The sequence below is a fragment of the Brachyhypopomus gauderio genome, chromosome 4 (assembly GCF_052324685.1).
Source record: "Brachyhypopomus gauderio isolate BG-103 chromosome 4, BGAUD_0.2, whole genome shotgun sequence".
In the NCBI taxonomy this organism is placed as follows: Eukaryota; Metazoa; Chordata; class Actinopteri; order Gymnotiformes; family Hypopomidae; genus Brachyhypopomus; species Brachyhypopomus gauderio.
Genome location: NC_135214.1, coordinates 27,390,549 through 27,415,293, shown reverse-complemented (window position 1 = coordinate 27,415,293; position 24,745 = coordinate 27,390,549). Strand labels below are relative to the sequence as shown.

Below are 24,745 nucleotides of genomic sequence, written 5' to 3'. Positions count from 1 at the left end.
GTGTGTGTGTGTGTGTGTGTGTGTGTGTGTGTGTGTGTGTGTGTTGTGTGTGTGTGTTGTGTGTGTGTGAGGCAGACTGTAAGAACTAAATGTTTTCCAAAACCTGTTCCTTCTGGTTTTATGTGACTAATGATCAATATTAATTAGCAACAAAACCATTTTCCTCGATTTTTAAGAACTCAAATCTTTCAGAGTAACTCCATCAGACACTGATTGGTTACCGTTTCATGTTTGTAAAAACACAATAATTTTAAGTATTTTATAATGATGTAAGTCCTAATAAGTCTAATCCGACTACATCTGTGAGGAGTAGTAGAGAAAAAAAATATTGATTTGATTATTAAATGATTATTAAAGTATTTGTAAATAATTTTATTCGTTTAGTGCATTATTACATCATTAGCTATATTATTTATTATCTACTTTAGTACTCCGGAATACATTACCATGTAATAACATATGTTTACAGAGGCTATACGTTCTTCAGCTAGCTGCAGAGTGTCAACTGGTGTAGGAACCTTTTATAAACGCATTTGTGGAAGGCGGTGATATTAGACAGGAGGACAACGTGCTGTGGACTGCACGTGAGTTTTGATGGAAATGTGAATACTCTAGTTAACTAGCTAGCTCGGGAAGATCATTTTATAAGCATCATATTATTTTAAACGTAAGTAAAATGTCATTGTTCATTTATTCTAGCATATTAAATTTGTAAAAAAAGAGCTTGTATCAATATAAGATATGTGACTTGTAGACTTGCTAGCTAACTAACTATGCTAGCTAACAAACTAAACTGTAGATAAAAGTTTGGTTGCAATCTGAGAAAGTAAACTGACAGGCGGCGACAGCTCTGTTAATAGTTATTCCTGACGAGGAATTTAATTAAAGCTAAATAATTGTTCAAAAACAAAACAGAAACCATTTGCTATAGATACAAAGTGATTGCTACTGTATTTTCACCACTAGGTGACATAGCTAGATAGCTAACGTTACTTATGATCATAACCTAATTAATCTTATATTTGGTTTAGCTCATTGTGAGCGATGGGAAGACTGAGAAAGAAATTCAACTGGAAAGGCAGGCAGCAAAATGCGCCAACGCCGACCGAAAACCAGCAAAGCGACGTGAAGGTGGAACTAAGCGGTAATAAAATCTAAACAAGCGCTCATTTCTCGCTCATTTTCTTTGACAGGTTAATGGTGTCGTACTAAGGAACTGCATGTACCTGCACTACACGGTTGTTTTAGGGTCTGAAAATATTTTACTGCGATATTGTCTTGATTCCTGTAAACGTCTCCTGTGGTTTTCAGACTCTGCCGTCCTGAAGGGGGTGGACGACAGTAATGTTTTGGTGCTGCCCGCCAGCAAAGCTAAGAAGCAGAAGGTGGAGCATTCTGTCCCTAAGAAAAAACCCCTGACCAAGAAACAGAGAAAGAATCTGCAGAAAGTTCTGGAGCAGAAAGAGAAAAAATCCCACGTAGGTTGTGTGTTTGGGTTCATGAAGGAGGCAGTCAGAATTGAACACACTGCCAGACTACTAGTGTTTACACTCTGCCCTCTGCAGAGACCTTTGTACACAAAGATATTAATACATTAATTTCTATGTTTATTTGTACTATGCTATGTACTCAACTGTCCCTGTGTTTGTATCCAGCGAGCTGATATCCTAAATAAACTGGCAGATGTTCAACTGCCGGAATCTGAACTAAAGTTGCTGTACACAACCTCCAAACTGGGAACTGGAGAGAAGCTCTACCGAGCTAAAGAGTAAGTGAAGAAACACTTAACTGCTCGAATCGCTTAACTGCTCGAATCGCTTAACTGCTCGAATCGCTTAACTGCTCGAATCGCTTAACTACTCGAATCGCTTAACGTTGTGATGTTCTCCATGAACTTCAAAGCTGATTCGGTTTACTGCATTGCGTGTGTGTGTGTGTGTGTGTGTGTGTGTGTGTGTGTGTGTGCGCGCAGATCTGTCGGTGAAGGCAAGGATGAAGGGCCAGCCCCACTGAAAATCAGCAGCCTGAGCGGAGCTAAGAGGAAGAGGAGGAGAGAGAGGGAGGATGAAGAGGAGAGGGAAAGTGACAAAGTGGACTCTTCTGATGAGGGGTCGAGCGGCGCAGATGACTCGGGGGCAGATGACGAGGTCTTGCAAGAAGTGGCATCTATAGAAAAGGAGGAGCAGGAGGAGAAACTGAAAGCAGCGGAGGTGAAAGAGGGAGGTGAAAAAGAAGCAGAAAGGAGTGTGTGTAGGAAGGAGGCGTGCCAGCCTGCAGTGTTCATTCCGGTGTACCGGACACCAGAGATCCAGGTGAGGAGAAGGTGTTCTTGGTGTATTTATAGGTTATTTACATTTATTCAGATCTTTGTGTATAAGTGTACATCTCTTACACTGTGTGTGTGTGTGTGTGTGTGTGTGTGTGCTCTTGTGGGGGTGTGTGTATGTGTGCATGAAATGTGTGTGCGTGCGTGTGTGTGTGTGTGCGTGTGTGCTCTTGTGGGGGTGTGTGTGTGTGTGTGTGTGTGTGTGTGCGTGCGTGTGTGTGTGTGTGTGTGTGTGTGCGTGTGTGTGCTCTTGTGGGGGTGTGTGTATGTGTGCATGAAATGTGTGTGTGTGTGTGTGTGCGTGCGCGTGTGTGTGTGTGCGTGTGTGTGTGTGCGCGTGTGTGCTCTTGTGGGGGTGTGTGTATGTGTGCATGAAATGTGCGTGCGTGCGTGTGTGTGGTCTGTAGGAAGCACGGCTGAAGCTGCCTGTTCTGGGTGAGGAGCAGGTGATTATGGAGGCAGTGAGGGAGAATGAATGTGTGGTGTTGTGTGGGGAGACTGGCAGTGGCAAAACCACGCAGATGCCACAGTTCCTGTACGAGGGTGGATATGCCAGGTACACACAATGACAACACACCCCCTGTCTAGAGCACAGTGCACCCAGTGAGAACACACCCCCTGTCTAGAGCGCAGTGCACCCAGTGAGAACACACCCCCTGTCTAGAGCGCAGTGCACCCAGTGAGAACACCCCCCCTGTTTAGAGCACAGTACATCCAATGGGTACACACTCCTAGTCCAGAGGGCAATACATCCAACAGGTGCACAATCCCATTCTAGAGGACAACACACACATTGTGTACACGCAAAGTACACTCAACAGACACAAATATAATCATGAGGTAAATGCTGTACAAGTGCTTGTATAGTATGTCAGTACTGTATGTGAAACGGAAATTTCTCTTAAGCCCCACCCTTCTCTCTCTCTCTCTCTCTCTCTCTCTCTCTCTCTCTCTCTCTCTCTCTCTCTCTCTCTCTCTCTGGGCTCCCAGTGCTGGGGGCATCATTGGTGTGACTGAACCCAGGAGAGTGGCCGCTGTTAGCATGTCTCAGCGTGTCGCTAAGGAGATGAACCTGTCTACAGGGTGTGTGCACTAATCCCTTAAAACATTCTAGGCATTCACATGGATAACTTGCACCAGGTGAACTGGTATATATATATCACTATGTATATACTGTTTGTTTGTTATCAGGGTGGTGTCTTATCAGATAAGATACGAGGGCAATGTCACCAAAGACACCAAAATTAAGTTCATGACAGATGGCGTTCTGCTGAAAGAAATTCAAAAGGTAACGTTTAAACACACACATGCACACTCTCACACACACCCCTCTCTACATGGCTTAACTCTGTGTGTGTGTGTGTGTGTGTGTGTGTGTGTGTGTGTGTGTATGTGTAGGACTTTCTGTTGCAGAAGTACCGTGTGATCATCATCGACGAGGCTCACGAGCGCAGTGTCTACACCGACATTCTCATCGGCCTGCTCTCACGCATCGTTCCACTGCGCAACAAGGTAACCCCCCTCTCTCTCTCTCTCTCTTTCTCTCTAACTGACACACACAAACACACCTTGATTTTTTTTGTATGAACCTTTCGTGACAGAGGGGCATGTGTATTTGTGTGTGTGTTAAACTGTAGAAAGGTTTGCCTATGAAGTTGCTGATCATGTCGGCCACACTGCGAGTGGAGGACTTCACTGAGAATAAGAGACTCTTCCGCATCCCACCTCCAGTTATCAAGGTCTTAGCCCCTCCCACTCCATCCTTCTGCCCACCCTTTTGTCTGAGCCATTCACAGAACTTTTTCTGTGGCTTCAGTGGTTCTTTAAAGGGTACTTTTGTGTGTGTGTGTCTGTATCTGTGTATCTGTGTGTGTGTGTGTGTGTGTGTGTGTGTGTGTGTGTGTGTGTGTGTGTGTGTGTGTGTGTGTGTGTGTGTGTGTGTGTAGGTGGAGGCTCGTCAGTTCCCAGTCACAGTGCACTTTAACAAACAGACACCAATGGAGGATTACACAGGAGAGGCCTTTCGCAAAACCTGCAAGATTCACCGCATGTTGCCACCAGGTCAGGAACACTCAATCAAACATGTACATGTGTACCAGTGGCGGATGCTGGTCTTTCAAAGAGGGGAAGCTCAATTTCGGCTTGAGTGATAGAAGTCAGTCTCCAAACACAAGCAGCTACAACAAAAACCACCAGAAATAGAAGCTCGATTTGTTGCTAGTCGTTTTTAACGAAGAAAATGCCGCTAAGAGGATTAGGAAAATCTCCAGTTCAACTCAGAACAGAAAGAAAAAAATTTAAATTAAATGCTCCCGCGGAGGTTTACACTAAAAGATCGCTGATTCGCTCATTTCGCTGTCAATCAAAAAGGGATTCAGCCTCAGACAGATCATCCAATCATCATGCAGAAGCTGAGCGTCCGGGCCAGCCGAGGCCAGCCCACTGCCCTATAGACCCCCAGAGACGCTGAGCGTCCGATGGGCGGGACAAAGCCCAGCATTCATCCAATGGCTCGTCTCGTTTCGCTGCACTCTTCGCTTTGCTATTGAACTCTGTAGACGCTCAGCGTCCACACCGTTTAAAGCACCGTGAAGCTGCGGGACTGAGTGAGAGGAAAGCCGCGTCGTTACCAGCAATAAGAAACTGATTCTGAACAAAAGTTTAGCGCGTTGTAGCGCATATTTAGTCAATGTACACACAACAGTATATATCTGATCACTTATTTTTTGACATTTTAGGGGAAGCTGAGCTTCCCTTGCAGTCTTAGAGCAATCGCCACTGATGTGTACGCATGCAAAAACACACAGGCATGCAATTACGAACATGTGTACATATGCACATACACAGGCATGCAATTACGAACATGTGTACATATGCACATACACAGGCATGCAATTACGAACATGTGTACATATGCACATACACAGGCATGCAATTACGAACATGTGTACATATGCACATACACAGGCATGCAATTACGAACATGTGTACATATGCACATACACAGGCATGCACGCACACAGGCAAGCAAACACATACATGTGTACGCATGCATGTACAGAGGCATGCAAATACGTACATGTGTACATAGACTTGCAGGCACACAAGCATGTAAAAGCTCAGGTATGCAAATGCGCAAACATGAATACAAATACTCACACACATGCACACCCACGTGGAGGTGTGCACACACATGCATATGCATGTAAACATGCGCACACCTGCAAATGCATGCACCCAGACATGTGTGCAAGGGCACACGCGCAAACATGAAAACAAATGGGCAGGTACACACACTCGTGCAAACACATAAGAACATGCTCAAACATGCAAACACAAACATGCATACCCATCATTTAGAACACATGCCGTAAAATGGGTGGGAGGCCGGACACACACACGCGAGCATCGGGCCGCTAACCAGCTGGACTTGTGTGGTCCTGTAGGTGGCATCCTGGTGTTTCTGACGGGCCAGGCCGAAGTTCACTCCACATGCAGGAGACTAAGGAAGGCGTTCCCTTACAGACCCAGCGCGCAGCACACCGGTAGGTACACACGCACTCTCACTCCCACAATGAACCACACACACACACACACACACACACACACACTAAATGTGTGTGTTTTCTAAGAAAGGTGTGTGAAACATTTGTATGTGTTTAGAGATACCATCAGAGGAGCTGAAGATGTCAAGGAAAGCGAAACGAAAGAAAACTGTGGTACAGAACTCTCGTATCACTCTTTCTCAGGAGATTACACACTCCATTTCACTTGCCCTCAGTCATATCCCTCTCTTTCTCTTTCTCTCTCTCTCTCTCTCTCTCTCTCTCTCTCTCTCTCAGTGTCTTCCTCGCATAGATCTGGACAACTACTCCACCCTACCCGTGGATGAAGGCGATGAGGATCGACAGGCTGGTATTGACGACGATGATGACGATGAAGGCTCCGACCTGGACCTGGAGTTAGGCGATCACCCAGAGGAGATGGGTCAGGTGTCCATTAACTGGTCTCTGTCATGCATTTACAGACCCCGTATTGAGAAGACTAACGTGAACACGCGTGTGTTTTTGCCTTTCAGAGGAGAAAGCCGATCCTTCGAACCCTCTGTATGTGCTGCCTCTCTACTCACTCCTGTCACCTGAGCAGCAGGCCAAGGTGCTTCCTTTCTCTGGAACGCACTCATTTAATAAAAACTTGGGTTTATTTTATTGGGTTTATAATTATTGGATTCATTTGTCACATTACTTTTACATCATGCAGATCTGGTGTTTCATTATCATCTGTTGAATCCCTCTCGTGTGTGTGTGTGTGTGTGTGTGTGTGTGTGTGTGTGTGTGTGTGTGTGTAGGTCTTCCGTCCTCCTCCTCCAGGAGCCCGTTTGTGTGTGGTGGCCACTAATGTGGCAGAGACGTCTCTCACTATTCCGGGCATTAAATACGTGGTGGACTGTGGCCAGGTGAAGAAGAGATTCTATGACAAAGTGACGGGAGTATCTTCCTTTAAGGTCACCTGGACCTCTCAGGCCTCAGCCAATCAGAGAGCTGGGAGGGCGGGAAGAACAGAACCAGGCCACTGCTATAGGTTAGATGTTCTTTGGTGCTCTGTGTTCTTGATGTAAAATGGATATGTTGATGGATTAGTTAAATCGGTGATCTGATTTTGCGTGCGTGTGTGTGTACACGTATGGGTGCAGACTTTACTCCTCGGCAGTGTTCAGTGATTTCAGCCCGTTCTCCGAGGCCGAGATCACTCGTCGGCCTGTCGACGATCTCGTTCTGCAAATGAAAGATCTCAATATTGAGAAGGTAAGATCAGAGGAAGAGGCTCTCTGCTCACACACTCCTTACACTTCACCCAACACTCACCCCACACTTTCCCACAGCAGCTTACACAGTGTGGGTGTGTCTGTCTGGGTGTGTCTGTGGGTGTGTCTGTCTGGGTGTGTCTGTCTGGGTGTGTCTGTCTGGGTGTGTCTGTCTGGGTGTGTCTGTGGGTGTGTCTGTGGGTGTGTCTGTGGGTGTGTCTGTGGGTGTGTCTGTGGGTGTGTCTGTGGGTGTGTCTGGGTGTGTCTGTCTGGGTGTGTTTGTGGGTGTGTTTGTGGGTGTGTTTGTGGGTGTGTCTGTCTGGGTGTGTCTGTCTGGGTGTGTCTGTCTGGGTGTGTCTGTGGGTGTGTCTGTGGGTGTGTCTGTCTGGGTGTGTCTGTGGGTGTGTCTGTCTGGGTGTGTTTGTGGGTGTGTCTGTCTGGGCGTGTCTGTCTGGGTGTGTCTGTCTGTGGGTGTGTCTGTCTGGGTGTGTCTGTGGGTGTATTTTCAGGTCGTAAATTTCCCGTTCCCTACTCCTCCCTCGGCTGAAGCTCTGCTGTCTGCGGAGCAGCTGCTTCTGTCGTTGGGCGCCCTGGAGGAACCACCTCGCCAGGGACGGTAGGGCATCTTTCTCTTTCTTCACTTTTCCCTGCTGCCCTCACTCTGTTCCCCGTCCCCCACTGGTGTTCTGTCTGTTTAAATGCTTAAATGCCCTTTTAATTCCCTTTAATACCCTTTCCCTCTCTCTCTCTTCTCTCTCTCTCTCTCTCTCTCTCTCTCTCTCTCTCTCTCTTTCTCTTTCTCCCACAGGATGGTGGATATGGAGAGGGCGCGCCTCTCCTGCCCCATAACCCCCCTGGGTCGCGCTATGGCGGCGTTTCCTGTCGCACCGCGCTATGCTAAGATGCTGGCTTTGGGCCGCCAGCAGGACTGCATGCCATACGTCATCACTATAGTGGCCGCCATGACGGTCAGAGAGATCTTTGAGGAACTGGACAGGTAAGACAGCAATGTGTGTTCAAGATAAGGTTGTTTCACATTGTGTTTGTCTTTGTCACTCATACACATTCTCTATTTATTTTTCTTACATCTTTCTCTCTCAATCTCTCTCTCTCTCTCTCTGTCTGTTTGTCTCTATTCCCTCCCACTCTCTTGCTCTCTCTCTTTTTCTTTCCTCCCTTTCTCCCCTTCATTTCTTCCTCTCTCAGTTCAGGTTCGGTACAGTAAGCTTTACTGGCAAAACCATTTTTGTTTTCAGTATTGCCAAAATAATATTAAAACGATATGAATGTACCATTGCAATATTAAGAAATTTTGAACTCTATCATTCATCAATAATAATTAACACAAACACCTGTAATTAGCAAGACAAAATGAAGCTAATTAAAAGAATGTTATAAAGAGAAGAAATATTAAGTAAGGTAGTTAAATAATAACTAGTTAAATACTGATTGTTTGGGTGGGCTACTCGTGTAGCCGGTAAATATATATCCAGCTGAAGTGCTACATTCCTACTTTTCTCCTAATGGAACCTTGTTGGTATTAGATGTCTAAAGTTTAGGTGTATCATCTCAGATTGTGTAAAGTCTATTGTGCTGCTTTCATTGACTGACCATTTGTAGATTCTGAATGCTTCACAGTACTTAAGGTGTAAACCTGCATTATTTAGGTTTTTGATTTGATAACTTTTATAATCATTTTCTAATATTCATCTCATGGGGCTGGCTTTGTGTATGTGTGTGTGCTGCAAATGTGTGTATGTGTGTGAGCAGAAGTGCTAGTCTTAATGAACACCATGTGTGTTAGGGGTTAGGGGCTTTACTGTGAATGTACTGAGAATGAAATGATCTAAATCTCTTATCATATAATCTGTTGTGCGATTGCCAAGAGGTGAGCAAAAGGTCATACACACAGTGTCCTCTACACTGACCGCTGGTGATGTACAGATCCAGACTAACCCATCTGCAGGATGTCCTCTGTGTGTCTGATGAGCTGTGTGTCAAAATTATATTGGGGAGCAAAACACCTTCGTGATAATGAGGGAATTCAGTGGGCGACATGTAGATTTTACATACAAATATTTATTTTGGAGTGTTTGTTTTAACGTCTTTCTAAATGTATAGACAAATGTATGATTTTCATCATTTTAGTGGGATTATGACTTTTGATTGTTCTGATTTATACAAAGTATTGATTCCACCTGAATCTGTCTTTTAATATTGTAATGGCTCGTGCAGGATGCAGTGCAGACTGAGAGATCGAAAGGGGTTTAATAGCAAAGATGTAATCAGACAGAAAAAGGATCGATACCAGCAGAAAAGCAAAAGTACAAAATCGTTATCTAAAAACCACAGTCAAAAATGGTCCAGATCAGAAAACGCACCATAGAAAAAAGGAGCCAGGCAAAGGTGCAGTATGGCAAATCCTGAAGAGATGAAACAAGATACAGACCAGGGCGAGCCAATGAGAACACGAAATGTATGCTCAGCATGCAACTTCTAGAGAAGGCAGTAATTCACATGTACACAGGAACTGTTCAGGTATAAATGGAGAGGACGAAATGCGAGTCAGGTGTACTCAATAATCAGGGGAGGCGGATATGTTTAGCTGATGCTGGGAATTCTGAGATTTGGAGTTAGTAGGGTTGTGCTGCATGACAAATATAAGGGTGTTTAACAAAGGGATAATTATGTACACAATGTCTAGCTTTTTATTCATCAATCTGTTGTTTTTTTGTTATTGAATTGTGAACTTGGGACTAAATTCAGCAGTCCGTTGCATATGAGCACCAGATTGATCTAACTCTGCTCGGCAGACCTGGTGGAGGCTGGAGTTTTAACTGCACAGGTGTAGGTGTGTCGATGTAGCTGTCTGCTGGGGCAGTGTGTTGGTGGTGGGGGTCCTGGGCTGTGGTCGCGTGGGGCGCTGGTAGCATGGTGGATGCAGGATGGTGGAGAAGAAGGGTTTATGGAGAGGGAAGGCTTCTGTGGCAGACTATGCTACACTAAGTCATCGGTGCCAATGTAGCATGCAAGAAACTGAAGAGCAGCGTTGTTTCAGGCAGGGAAACTAAAGCTTTCCTAATTCTACTCAGGGACAGGTGTGATGTGTTTTCCACCCAGCTCAGAGTTGACGTGGTGTGACTGACTGAGCCGGGCAGGGCTCAGATTCAGTGGGGCGTGTCTCGGGGCAGGTGAGGCGTCGCTCTGACTGAGCGAGTTGGCCTTATACTGGGCACGGTGGGGCCCAGACTGGGTAGGGCATCTTCTGGCTGGCGTTCAAGCTCTGTAGCTCATCCCTCAGGTGTCGGTCATAGTGCTGTCTCTGAGGTGTAGACACGCTTGGACGTCTCCCTTAAGTTCCGGTAGTGAGATTCTTAACTGGCCCAGCTGAGATCTTTGAGTTGCTGGGAGGGCTAACTAGATGGTTAGTTGGACACCAGAAGGTGCTTGAGTTCTATAGAGGGTACGCACTTGATATCACAGTTGGTGGGAGTCACTGGTTATCCCATACTATACAGAGATGGTGCAGAGATAGTAAGCATTCAGTGAGTAAATGGCCATCAATAGATCGATCTGGTGAGTAAACCTTAATCTTCACACAAATAATTGTAAATAGTGAAAAATGAGAAATGCTAATTAATTAAAGCTTCCTCTGTACCAATAAGGCCATCTTAAAGCCAAAAAAGATGCTTAAAGCTTATCAGAAGAGGTGAGTTCCATGCTTGCACAGACTGTATGCATGTTAGTCACACTGTCATTGATTAACAATTACTAAGGGACAGTAGAGTAGCATGTTAATATTCTGTGTGACTGACAGAACTGATATTCTGAGCTGTTGACAGTTCAAATATATTCAGCATCATTTCAAAGCTATTTTTATAGCCCACTAAAAGTTAAAGAAAAGAGCTTTGGCTAGCCAAGACAAACACAGTTTAGACAGTGTGATGACTTTACAAATTACATTTGGAAAGGAGAAACATTAAAGATCACCTTGACCAGAAGAATTTATATTTTATTTGAAATTTAATGGTGACATTGGAAGAGAGATTGCAAGTTTTACCCGCACAAATGTATAACCCTGCCATGTAATAGTGTTGGCTGCAAACAAAGTAGTCTTAGCTAGCTTACAGCTTTGCAAATAAATTGAAATAAATTACAAATATTTGTACAAACCTGTTTACATACACCAGAATATCCTCATGAATATCCTGATGTCCTCAACTCAACCCCCTGCAGAGACAGGCTTTATCTCTGCTGGGACACTGGGCTCCAGTTGCTTGTTCTATGCTGATCTGTGGGGTGTTTTCCTGACTCTCCCCTGCTCTCTGGGATACACTACTATTACTCTCTACTTCCCCCCCTTATCGTCAGGGAGTCTCTCGGGACGTTTTCACACTGGGGGTTTTTTCCCACACCCAGAACTGCTTGCTCTGCGAGTTTTGTTTGGTTAAGTGTGAAACCAGAGAACAGGTCTCCCTGTCTTCCTGAAACCTAGTGGCTAACAGTTTACAAACCTGATCCTAGAACAGTGATGTTTGGAATTGTGTAATTCAGCCATGATTCAAATGGAATTCTCTGTGAAAGAAAACCAGCGATAACGAGTCCCTTCCCCAAATGAGCCAATCATTAGTTCTGGGTGTATTTGGGACAAGTAAAAAAAAAAAAAATTCTGCTACACTTTACTCTTAGGGAAGACAACAGTGCTCTGCATGCTAATGAACCAGAATTCACTCGTCAGCATTGAATGTACATGTAAATACCTTCGGGCGTGCGCAGTAAAACCCTGATGTATTTTCCATTTAAAACATGTATGTACAAAACACTTGAAACAAAAAACGTGAAAACTTTGGCAACAGTGCTGTCCTATTAGTAGGACATTCTGTCATTTTTGGTGTAACTAGCATGACAGTTTGAGATTTAATGTCATTCTACATCATGCCTGGTAGTGTAGGAAATGTTTTTTTGGCACATGGAGAACCTGCATGAAATAATAATAATATTGATGTCATTTGTAATTTAAGGAGGTCATACTTCTTATAAGACTCAAAACACTGGTCTTGAGGAGTACAAGGACAGAAGTAAACTGAGTTCCTCATACCTTGCATAGACATGATATATAGACATAATGCTATAGTTGTTTTATAAGGCTTATTCATAATTCCTGTCATTTTTCCAATGCATGATGGGTACATGCCTAACATACATCTTGGTTATTTTACCAAGCGAATCCTTAATCATAAATATAACAGGAAGATCACTTTGCTAAGACATACACTCTAAAATACGAACTGCATCATTCTGAAACTTGTACAAAAATGACAATGAGGAAGATCAGGAGAAACATTACAAAGACTTTAAAAAACTATCCATATGGTTACCAGAGAATTGAATTAACAGCACTTAATAATAACAAACCAAGCTCTTTTTTGATCATTTAAAAAGGCAGAAAGAAACTCAATCACCCAAATAGATGCTGTAACCAAATATTTCCAATTTTCAGGATTAATGGTACTCTGAAGCAGTCAAAGTCAACTTTATTTATATAGCGCTTTTAACAACACATGTTCTCACAAAGCAGCTTTACAATAGCATGGGTCCAGATCCTTAAATAGAAGCCAGGGGCAAAAGTGGCTAGAGAAAACTCCCTAAGCAGGGATTAGGAAGAATCCTTGGGAGGACCAAGACCCATTCTTCATTGGGTGGCCCAGCTAGTGGAAATCCATATTTAAAATTCTAATCCTTGGCCGAGCAGTCACAGTCCCTCCAATGAAGATGTTGAGCCTCAGGTAGGAGTTGGCATCGACACGTACAGTAGGCTCATCCCTGAACAAAGGGCTGAAAACAATTGTCAGTTTATTTGCATGCTGACATTGTAGCTGAATTTGTGGCTATACTGAAGTCAAGCCGATTTCTGCATTTAAAATGTTTATTAGACACAGAGAGGCTTCCTAAACACACTGTAAACTCATAAAAACTTAAATGTTACTCAGAAACATTTAAGTAATAAGTGTATTAGTAACTACCCACTATGGGGGTTTTGCGGTAAGAGGAGCGCTGGTGCTCCTAACATCAAAAAGGAGTACACAGAAAAATTTACAATCACAAACTTGATATGCCTTTTAACTCCCAGTGCAGAGAGATCAGTGTTTTAATGAGTGCTGAAAAGACAAATCCAATTACACTAATACAGTAATTAGCCAACATTTCCCTCGAGCACAACATAATGTCTGTGTGTGTTTGTGGAGGTAGTCAGAATTATTAGCAGTTAGGATATCTAGGTCGTGGTGCCTTGATTTGTAGATAGCTTGTTAAATTAGGAGTAATGTAAGCTAGCTGGCTAACCTGTTATGTGTATAGCTACTTAGCTAGTGAGATGATGAGAGTCAAAATGAAACAAGAATATGGTCACATTAAATTGAAGCACAAGGAAGAGATTTATTTATCCTTCCACCAATGATGGGTCATCGTAACAGTCACAACTACATACAATGTAGTTATAGCCATGTTATCTGATTGGCTGGAGCTTTGGCACAAACATTTCAGCCTTTTACATTGAGTTGAAGTGAACCTTGAGAGAGATTTGTAGAGTTGAGAGTGAAATGTGTTTGGAATGTAGAGATCAATGTTGAGGGTTCAAGTTCAAGGTTTCAAGTACATACGTACTGAATGGATATTTTTTCACTGTTGATATTTCACTGTTTTTGAGTTGTGAATGAAAGTCAATGAAATTTTTCTATAGCAAATGTATTTACCTCGCAAAGTATAATATTCCTTGTTAAATCCAATTAAAACAAGATTTTGGCACAAAATTAACACCATTTCAAAGCCCTCCTGAACAGAGCAGAGTCTGGCCTCACTACCTTGTAACAGGAGGTGTCCCCAACTTCATTCTCAGTGTAAGTGTCTCAGTGAACTGGTCATTGACTTCCAGAGGAAAGGCACAGACCCCACACCACTCTTCATAAATGGGCAATGTGTGGAAGAGTCCCTTCCTTCAAATTCCTGGGGACACACATCTCTGAAGATCTCTCTTGGGCCACCAACACCACGGCTGCAGTGAAGAAGGCATAGCAGAGAATTCTCTTTAAGAACAACCTTCAGGAGAAGCTGCTGGTGTCCTACAAAATGCCCCTTTTTGTGCTTTTTTAATTTCTTGCTTTACCACAATATGTTGACTGTGTCTCAGGCTTTTCTTGTATTTATTAGGGTTCACACACGTAGTGTGGGAAATCTATTGTAATTGTTAGGATTTTTCTTTCTTCTTCATCTTATTATTCCTTTTCCCATTTTCTGACATAAAATGCCTCGTGCAGCCTACACCGTAATGTCTACAAACTTGGCTACAAACTACAAAATTGGTAAAGTATGGTCCAATGACCACACTCAAGTACAGGGACCCACTTTGGCCATTCGGATGACACTACAGAGCACAATTTTACGTTTTAACCTATATCTCCCAATACGTAAGTTATAGCAACAAAATTCCACTTTCTATGCATTCCTTGGCCAAATTCAATGGGACTATTCATATACAACCATTAAGCTCTGCCCACGTAGATGTTTTGCTAATTTGCATAATATGCTAAACCTACTTTTGCCTACTTGTCCTTGGTCTTTCATCTGATCACCACAATCTTGGTGTCAAACTATTCACAAGACTCTCTTTATCAGGAATTATCAACAAAATTGTGACATTTCCATACAGCCTGGCTGTCACATGTCAATCAATAGCCCTGAGGTGGGGCCTAATTTACTTAAGCAGCTATATCTCAGCAAAGCTTTGACCAATCTTTGTGAAACTTGATACGCTCATAGAAGACATAACCTTGAGGTCAGAGGTCAAACCTGGCTAAGAATGTCCAATAGGGGGCGCTATAACATAGAACAAATTGTATCTTAACAACCATTGATCACATTAAGCCAAAACTTCATAGGCAGCATCATGGTGTCAAGTGGTATCAAGGCACACAATGATGACATCATTACTCAAAAAATATGGCTGCCGTGAGCCAATTAATTGGTTTTGGCCATTTGACAGGCTTATCATAGGTACATACACATGAAACTGACATTGTATGTTCATGTACACACCTTCTAAGACATACTCATGTCCCGCTATACTAGAAAATCCAGAATTTCTCCTACATATTTTCACTTATCAAGACAAAATTGGACTCCTATTATTCCATGCAGAATTACTAGCAACTTTGTAATTACATGTGCTTTGCAAAAATGTACCAATTTTTCACTATTATCTAACATAATAGTATAATTTGTACTTTTCATACTAGTCCTAGCATGTTCACTCCAGCACCTTAAATCACATCTTGTAATACTCAGCAGACTTTAAAATGCTAAGATTTTCACAAATTTATATTTTTCATATGCATCACAATGCTACCATCATAACATATCAAATTCATATTTCAATAACTTTGCCATAGTATGTCTGGTTGTTATAAAAGTTGACATTCACATGACCATTCTGGTTATGTGTGCCAAGTTGGAGCCAAATCCATCCACAAATGGCTCTACGGTGAATATTTTCATTTTTCATAGTGAGCAGTGCAGGGAGGCATAGAGAACTGCTAAGCCACGCACGCTGGCCATTCTCACAGACGCTGAGTGCCCCCCCCCCCCCTCCACTCCCTCCACACGCCTCCATCCTTCTAACACTACAACCCATGGGCTCTGCCTCCCCCCTCTCTTTCATATGCACTCACAAAAACACAGGCCTCTATAGGTTTCACATACACACTCATTCTAGTCAGAGATATGTAATTCACACTCCACACACAACCTCAATATAACTTCATGCTTTACTTGTCATCAAAGTTTTGTTATATGCACATTCCTAGTGGCCTCCCTATCATGGGCACAACAGTGAGAACATGTCAGAGTAGGGACCAGAATGAAACCAGTAATGATTCATCATGAACAGGCAAAGATAATATTTTTGTGTTATTGTATAGTAAGCCATCACTCTTTGGTTTGTTTGGGATTCACATTTGACAGATTTTGTCAGCTAAATGAAAAAGGTTAAAGAGTGGGGTTTACATGTGAGGCATTAACCAGAGCTCTCCTGCTGCTGTGTTCACAACTTCTTACAAATTCAGCCAAAGGTATATTTATCTGTCTAGGCCCCTGGGTTAGTGTGTCAGTGCTTTTAAGCTAATCTCAGCATGTGATTTAGCCATTTTGCCAATATCTTCCACACTGTAGGGCCTAGAAACAAAATTCTACTTCTGTTGCATTTAGGGTTGCCACCTAGGTCTGACAAAATACAAGGACACTGTCAAGTTGTTGAGCGGGGGGGTGGTGAACGTAAAATGTTACCGGAGGGGTTTAAAATGGACACAGCGAGAAAAAAACAGATTTAAAGTGTGCAGAAACACTGTAGGTCTGTATCGTGGTTTGAACTAACCTAGTTTTTTTTGCCGGGACCGAATATTAAAAAGAAGAAAAACCGGGACAATCCTGGACAGCCCGGGAAAACCGGGACAGGCACGTGAAAACCGGGACAGGTGGCAACACTAGTTGCATTCCTTGGCTCAAGCCAAACAAAAAAGCCTCAAGAAGCTCTTACTGCATACATGAAAAAACACACAAACACACACATACAAAGCTAATCACAGCATGTGATTAACTTCTATGATCTGAATCATTTTGCCAACACAATTTGATTTGATCTTTTGGGGCTTTAGTGCCTTAATTGAATAATTTTTTATTAATTGATATATTATTAATTAATATATCTGTCCATTTTTTGGACTGAAGTAGCTTTATCACTTGTAGGTCTAAAAGACCATTTGACCTTTTTTTTTTTTTTTTTTGCTTATTGAGGCCTTTGGGCTTTTTTTGCCTTTTCGTGTATGCCCCATCGCCGCTTGCGGCTATATTTTATGATTGTTTTCCTTGCCTGTGTGGTTTTTAGTTCTTTTTGGGTATTGCAAGGAGGCAGGATTTTCCTGCAGCTGTATGGGCTGTGGGTTACAGATACTGTAGGTACCGTATCAAACGAGCTGTTATTCAGATGATTAAAACCAAAACTTTTTTTGTTGTTGTTGTTTATTCTTACCTCAGTATTCCCATATAGAAGGCTAGAATGAAGATTAAGTTATTCTTTTCCTATTGTCTTTAGCCTTGTCCTTAACTGTAAGCTGCTCCTGCTCTGCTCCGGTGCTTACGGTTTAGCACTTTTGCTTGTTTTCTTGTGTTGCTGAGAATATTTGTTCTAAAAAGATTTAACTTTTCTTCTTTCTTTAAGTAATTCTGAGCCTTTTTAACTAATTCTCTTCAGTTCATCTCCTTTTCAAACCTGTGTACTACTAAGAATTCTAAGAACTCCAGTGAGACCATTCTCTAACAGAGACTCTCATGACTCTCTCTCTCTCTCTCTCTCTCTCTCTCTCTCTCTCTCTCTCTCTCTCTCTCTCTCTCTCTCTCTCTCTCTCTCTCTCTCTCTCTCTCTCTCTCTCTCTCAGGCCAGTGAGTAGTGAGGAGGACAGCGGCAGGCTGATGGAGAGGAAGGCCCAGGCGGCTCAGAGGAGGCGGCTGTGGGCCGGGCAGGGCCAGTCCCTTCTGCTGGGAGACCTCATGGTGATGCTGGGTAAATCTCATGTGTGCCCACACACACACACACATACACACACACACATACACGTGTAACTACATAAACCTCACTGCATGTGCAGGTGCCGTCGGGGCCTGTGAGTTCTCTGGCTGCACGCCGGAGTTCTGTGAGAAGAACGGTCTCCGCTACAAAGCCATGCTGGAGATACGGAGGCTGCGGGGACAGCTTACTAATGCAGGTACATAACACACATATATGTACGCATGTACGAATGTCTGTTCAAATCAAAAGTTCCAATATCAGTCAGACATGTTTTGTTGTGTTTCCATGGCCTCATATTAAGCAGTATAAGACATTCCACCTAATTATACTGGTATGTCACAACATTATTCTGAATGGTGCTCTACCCTCTATCTTGATCTTTGGGATATATTGCTCCACAAGAAATGTAAATAATCTGTATTACACTGAACTGCTGGTCTCACACAATTACATTTGAAGTAGTAAATTTTGTCCGGACATTCCTAAATGTATTCTCCCAGGCATTCTGTCTTTGCTTGTTATGGCTGTGAGCATCTACATTCTCTCTCTCCTATCTGGCAGTGAATGCTGTATGTTCTGAGGCTGGGGTGTGTGTGGATCGCAAGATGGCACCCCCCACTGAGTCTCAGGTGGTGTGTCTGAGGCAGATCATGCTGGCTGGGCTCGGAGATCATCTGGCCCGACGAATTCAAGCTGAGGAACTGCTGGATCCTAAATGGAGGAACGGCTACAAGGTGACCGTGCACACACGCTCACTTTTCTCTCTCAGAAGTCTGTTGGTCAGTAACCCCCACATGCATTATTACTGAATGTCATAAATATCATTGCCTAACTTCTGTTAGTGGAGAGCTTACGTGACTTGCCTAACCTTGGCTTATAGAATTACAGCTTTAAGAATTGTAACAAAAGATTTATGTTTAAGTGGAGTGGTCTTTGATCTGACAAAGTGGTCCAGTAAAGCGTGTTCTGTAGCTGTTGTCCACATTCTCTTCACAGTTAGTGTTGGGCTTGTGTTATGATAAAGAGCTAGGCCAGTAAAGCGTGTTCTGTAGCTGTTGTCTATGGGGTCATCTGCAAGTGTTCTCTCCCCCAATATATTTCTCCTCTCCCAAACATTTCCTTTGACACTGTGACTGCAGCCAACGTGGTAAAATGCTCGACTACAACACTCTTGGGTTACCTCTTTGTTCTGCTGTGTGTAGACGCCTCTGCTGGACGATCCTGTATTCATCCACCCGTCCTCAGTACTGCACAAAACACTGCCCGACTTCATTGTGTATCAGGAAGTCCTGGAGACCACCAAGATGTACATGAGAGGTGCGTGTGTGAGTGGGTGTTGTACAAGGGCTTCCTGTTTAAAACCGCTCAAACGTTTGGATGATTAAAAAGAAACTTGGCAGAGAGAGTAGCTGCTAAACAACAAGGGCCAAATAGTCCAGATTCGGCCGAGCCCTCCACACCGCAGGCGCAACACAATCACTGGTAGTTATGAAAGGGGCTGCCATTTGTGACACTTACGCTTCAACACATTATGTACTCTAAATACTTACAGTGAGTCCCTGCTTAACAATGGAGTTAGAGCAGGGGTCACCAACCTTTTTGAAGTTGGGAGCTACTTCTTGGATACCAATTATTGCGGAGGGCTACCAGAAAGAAAGTTGTTGGGGGGGGGGGGGGGGGGGGGGGGGGTTCATGTGCGCATGTCAATTACTAAGCGGGAAGACCGCTAGCAACCGCGGACAATCGCTAATAGCAGCAAAAACATAAACGATGCAGCGCTTTGGTGCATGGCAATATAGTGAGCTGTTTTTAAAACAAGCCCGCGGGCGACTCATAACGTCCTCGCGGGCGACATGGTGCCCGCGGGCACCACGTTGGTGACCCCTGAGTTAGAGACTGAAAAGTCCGTCGTAAAGCAGTTTTCGTCGTTAAGCGTGACCCTGGATTTAGATACGCTTTGATCGTAAATACAGTATAGAACAAAAACTAACAATGTTCTCGTGCGTACAGCGTGAGAGAGCGATCACGTTGCCGAGATGGGCTGCGGTGGAGGCTGCGTTGCCTCAGCTTATCGTACACAACACACCACTGTGCTGCCACTGCTCCTCTGCGCACTGTGCGAAATAACAAAAAAGTCCGTCATAACTCCGGTCCGTCGTTAACCAGACCGATCGTTAAGCAGGGACTCACTGTATTGTAGCGCTTAGAGCGTTTGAGTGCTTCGATGTGTGCATATAAGTGTATATGTATTTGTGTATAAAAATGTATCTAAAAATATAATATAAAGCGGCATTTCAAAATGCACCCCTGATGTATCATACTTGTGATGGGTTTATGATTTTATCTGGCAGGTTTAAATCGTCATATACATGAAGCGTTTGCTTCTGAATGATGCGTGCTTCTTTGCTGCATGCTACCTGTGGCTTGTAGGTGTGTGTGCGGTGCAAGCGGATTGGATCCCCAAGCTCCTCCCCCAGTACTGTCACTACAGTGGACCCGAGCAAAATCCCGCCCCTTGGTTCTGCCCACTCAGCGGCAGAGTGAAGTGTCGGCAGCAGAGCACTTTCTGTAAGACACACCTCCTCAGCCTGGTGTTCCTCCCACTGGTGCTGATGACTGAGGCACATTATTCATTCTTCCAGCTGAATGCTATATAGTATGAGTTTCACACTGCTTATGCATCTGTGATCATAGTCAGAGTTGCCTGGAAGCTTCCTGCCATAGAGATGGACCACCCAGAAGGTCTTGAGCGATACAAACTGTTTGCCAAGTTCCTGCTGGAGGGCCAGGTAAACCACACATGCGCGTGCACGTTGCAAACACGAACGAGTTCACGATGTGGTTGCCGTTAGATAAGCAGAAGCAGCTGAGATGGAACCGTTAATCTTCACCTGCATGTTGTAGGTGTGTCCCAGGTTGCAGCAGCACAGTGCGTGTTTACTGTCCAGCCCCTCAACCATGCTGAAGACTTGGGCCAAGTAAGCACACAGTACTTGTGCAGAATGTTGCGTGTGCACAGCCCGTGAGAGTCGACCTGATGTGTGATCTCATGTTCGTGTGATGCAGACTGCAGCCCCGGACTGAGGCCCTGTTAGGAGCGCTGGTGTCTGAAAAAGTAGACAACAAGGATGCCTTACAAGCTGCATGGACAAAAGATGCAAAATGTAAGTACGTTTAAAGCTACAGGTTGTAACTTTTTAGGAAGCAGCTGCCCAGGTTGCCATAAACACAATGATGCTTCTACAACTGTTGTAGCTCAGATGCACTGCGCACATTGTTTGAAATGCATTTTAGAACAGCACTTGCATGAAACATAGGTTTTGTTTTATTTGATGATGCCAGTTAAACTTGACTTAAAAGCAAAATGGAGACATAGAAAAAAGTTTGCAAGTAACACTAATGGCCAAAAATGTAGAAGGAAGCAGTGATTGTCTGATGAACAAATGAACAGAAATTTAATATGCAACAGGATATCGACCTGAGACTTGAAACTGAACATGAAGTGAACACACAGGAAAGAACAAGGAGATGTATGCTGCAAAATGGCTGAACACCTACAGTCACTTGATCTGTCAACAGTCAGAGTTTGACTTGACAACTCTGGGAAAAACAAACAAATTCGCTCATAAGTCAAAAATAGACAGAAGAACTTCTGAAGGCTTGGAATGCTTACCAGTAACATTCCTGCTGGAACTTCATGAAGGAATTCCTCACATATGTTACGCTAGAAGAAGATTTTTGATGGCTGCAGAATTAAAGCAAAAAACAAAAACAATTTACTTCATTTTAATGAAACGTCACTGTTATCACTCTGAGAACACGTAACGTCCACACGTTCACAGCTTCTGTATGCACTTTGGCCTTTTGTCCACACGGAAACTGCATTCTGGGTCACCAAAAATGAAAACACTTCAAAGATACACCGAAGTATTTCAGACACTCTGTTTACAGTATTGTCATGCAATTTTGGCTTGTAACAGCGTTCTTGATCACCTTCGAGTCCGCCATCATCTCCTTTGCTTACATAATGCAATTTTGTACAATGGCAGATATAAAATATAACATTAATTTCAGGACTTCTGCAATATTTACACACAAATTTACACTTCCTTTATAGTGTGATACTAAGGAAGAACTCCATTATCTCCACAGTCCATTATCAGTCTAAACCTATGATTCCTCCCTGTGATACGACATTGTTGATATCCTACTGGTCTTAACTGTTTTAAGGCTTCTATTTGGCCAACGTGATCTTGAAAGCACAGACACTTTTTGCATGGAGATTTTTTTTTTCAACAGTACTTCTGTTGACATGCCTTAAAACAGTACAGTACAAAACAAACAGGAGGATAAACCCATTTTGAAAATTAACCATTTGGATAGACTAAGGCTAACTTTACTGTGGCCAATTTTACTGTAGCCCTGTGGCACCATCATAGCCGTATAGCACCCTCAGAGCCCTGTAGCACCCTGACTGTGGTATAGCACTCTAATTGCTGTATATCATCATTCCTGCCATGTAGCACCCTTATTGCCATATAGCACCCTTAGATCCCTGTAGCACCTTTACTGTCCTATAGCACCCTTATTGCCATTGTAGCTCCTTAAAGCCCTAAAGCACTCAATAGTGCTGTGACTGGTTTCAATTTCACAGCAGATGCTTTCTCCAGGAAAACAATGGAATACTATTTGCATAGTGCAAATGATCATAAAATCATACTGGGAAACATGTTTCAGCAGTTTTCATTAGATAACTACACAAATGAATGATCACATTTCCCATGAGTCATACATTTGGGTTTTAAGACCCGGTCATGACTTTCTTTATGCAGTAAAGGAAAAGGGTTGGTTCCATACATGTTGAACTTTGGGTAATCATTTATTACAGGACTCCTTTATGTCATTTATGGACCGTATGAGGAGTTCCAGAGCTCACACCGCGGAGTCAAAGCTGTCTCCCGTTCACTCATTTATTGACAGATTATATAAACACATCTGCTTGCATTGCTTTGTTTGTGCTGATAAACATCTCTGCTTAGGAGGCGTTTAAAATCTGGAATATGTCAATATTAACACAGATGATGCGACTATAATGACTTTTAAAACAACGTGTAGCTTTTGAGGAAATGTAAGCCGTCTCTTAACGGTACTCTACAGACAGCATTGAATGTAACACTTGAAAAGTACTCACATCTGTTCCTCTCTCCTCTCAGTCCTCCTGTCAGCATACCTCAAGTGGATTCCAGAGTCTCTTCACCAAGAAGTCACTAAGAGTTGGCCTCCCATCTGAAAGATGCACACACACACCCCCCAGCCACTATCTGTCTCACCTTTGCTCAAGACACACTACATCTTGGAAGCAGAAGCTGAGCTGGTCTCAGCAAACAGAAAGATTTGCACCTGTGTAGCCACACAGCCCGAGGCCATGACAGACCGCTTCCGCCGTAGCTCCGGTGAAGACAGACCGAGGGGCTACTGCTGTGTTCACCAGCTTTGTACTGACATTGTTTATTCACCGATTTGCTGTGGACAACAGGAGAAGGACAAAAGCAGAGGAAGGATGACCAACTCTTGGACGGATCGTCTATTTGGACAGATTTTCTTCTGGACTAATCTAGGTATGGCACCGTGAGAGCCAAATTGCATACGTCAGGTTGGGCCTCTCCCTTGGAATCTTATCTGGAACTTCAACTGTTTGTAAAACTAAAAAATAAACATTGTATTAAACACCCTGATGTTTACTTAATATGCCTTATTTTCTCTGTATAGTAGTTTATTTTTTCCAGCATTGTATTTGTGCACTGAGCTATATATGCAAGAACCAGCAGGTTTACGGTTCGGCCTGCAACCAACAACAAGCCACCCCCCCCCGGCCCTCCACGCACAGCTGCATAGCCTGACAGTTTCGCTGTGGAAGGAGGGATTTTCTAACCCTTCATCACTACTACAGTATGATGGACTCCATGTGAACTTCTTGTGAAACATGAAGATATGGAATTGCTTTAAACTTGTCTGGTGAGTTCTAGCAGCAACCCCTCCCAAGACCAGACTGAAAAGAGTTATACAGTATAAAACTGAAGTGAGAACACCTCTGTGAAAGATAACTTTGTCAAGTGATACAACTCTGAATTACCTTATAGTAATTGCATTACTGAAATTATTGTAATTGCAAGAGGGTGTTGGTCATGCGTAAAAAGCAGCAGTTTGGGTTTACAATAATGAGATACAGGCCCCACAGTGTAACTGGTCAGTATAACATTTATTACAGAGATTAGTCAAGTTTTCTTTTTTCCTAACGTCCACCTTCTTTTTTGATGTCCAACTTTGTTACCACTATTGCACACATTTCCGGAGAGATGTTGTGCCCTCTCTGTAAAAATACCACAAAGCTGTTCTGCAGTCATGTCGGGCAACAACACTTGGCCAGGTCTCAGTTTGCACTTTTATTCTTTGGAAACTCTTGCATGGTTTTGGCAGTATGCTTTGGATCATTAGACTGGAACATTCCTCTTTTGCCAAGCGTCTGGACCCTGGTAGCCATCTTATCAGCCTGTATTTTGGTACATCTCCCCCCAATATATTTCTTCTCTCCCAATATCTTTACATTCGTGCAGCCCTGTATCACCACACACACCCCTTATAAGGATTTTCAACGGATTTTTAGTTGGGAGCGTTCTGCTATACGCAGGGCACTTTCTAACCATGTTCACGCAATTAGGCCCATTAGAATGACAGGTGTACTCCATGTTTTGTTTTGGTGATCACAGCTCTTCTGTTTTGTGTGGCTGTGATCACAGGTGTATTCACTTTCATTGTGTTGGAGTTTCCCTTTAGGGGCCTATATTTCCAGTATAGTCTTTCTGAAGTGTTTTTGTTTTTGGTTGTTCACAAGTGAACATTCTCATCAACAAATAAAGCAATTGAGAAGTGTTACAAATTCTAATACTTTTACATTTGTGTTGTAGCACAGGGTTGTATTAACTTCAGTTGCATTATGTAA

The 24,745-nt window shown here is 43.2% G+C and overlaps 1 protein-coding gene across 2 annotated transcripts; it reads left to right on the top strand.

The window, feature by feature from the left end:
• The first annotated feature begins 116 nt into the window (after nucleotides 1-116).
• Nucleotides 117-24,634, top strand: dhx37 (DEAH (Asp-Glu-Ala-His) box polypeptide 37). Of its 2 annotated transcripts, none has more exons than XM_077003466.1 (28): nucleotides 117-584; nucleotides 1,032-1,144; nucleotides 1,312-1,478; nucleotides 1,656-1,768; nucleotides 1,973-2,312; nucleotides 2,734-2,882; nucleotides 3,317-3,409; nucleotides 3,518-3,614; nucleotides 3,725-3,838; nucleotides 3,964-4,065; nucleotides 4,273-4,387; nucleotides 5,773-5,871; nucleotides 5,990-6,045; nucleotides 6,169-6,313; nucleotides 6,405-6,481; nucleotides 6,675-6,907; nucleotides 7,020-7,131; nucleotides 7,640-7,746; nucleotides 7,939-8,127; nucleotides 17,615-17,739; nucleotides 17,825-17,941; nucleotides 18,307-18,479; nucleotides 18,948-19,062; nucleotides 20,176-20,313; nucleotides 20,440-20,534; nucleotides 20,650-20,723; nucleotides 20,812-20,909; nucleotides 22,959-24,634. In XM_077003466.1, the coding sequence occupies exons 2-28, from the start codon at nucleotides 1,045-1,047 to the stop codon at nucleotides 23,033-23,035; spliced, it is 3,420 nt and encodes a 1,139-aa protein (XP_076859581.1). In that variant the 5' UTR covers nucleotides 117-584; nucleotides 1,032-1,044; the 3' UTR covers nucleotides 23,036-24,634. The 2 variants fall into 2 exon arrangements, with proteins under 2 accessions (XP_076859581.1, XP_076859580.1); XM_077003465.1 differs by having other exon boundaries at nucleotides 117-667.
• The last annotated feature ends 111 nt before the right edge of the window (nucleotides 24,635-24,745 follow it).

Coding starts and splice junctions, on each gene's coding strand:
- dhx37 (XM_077003466.1), top strand. CDS start 1,045: ATGGGAAGACTGAGAAAGAAATTCAACTGGAAAGGCAGGCAGCAAAAT. Junction 5,872..5,989: donor ACCCAGCGCGCAGCACACCG/GTAGGTACACAC, acceptor GTATGTGTTTAG/AGATACCATCAGAGGAGCTG. Junction 17,740..17,824: donor AGACCTCATGGTGATGCTGG/GTAAATCTCATG, acceptor CTGCATGTGCAG/GTGCCGTCGGGGCCTGTGAG.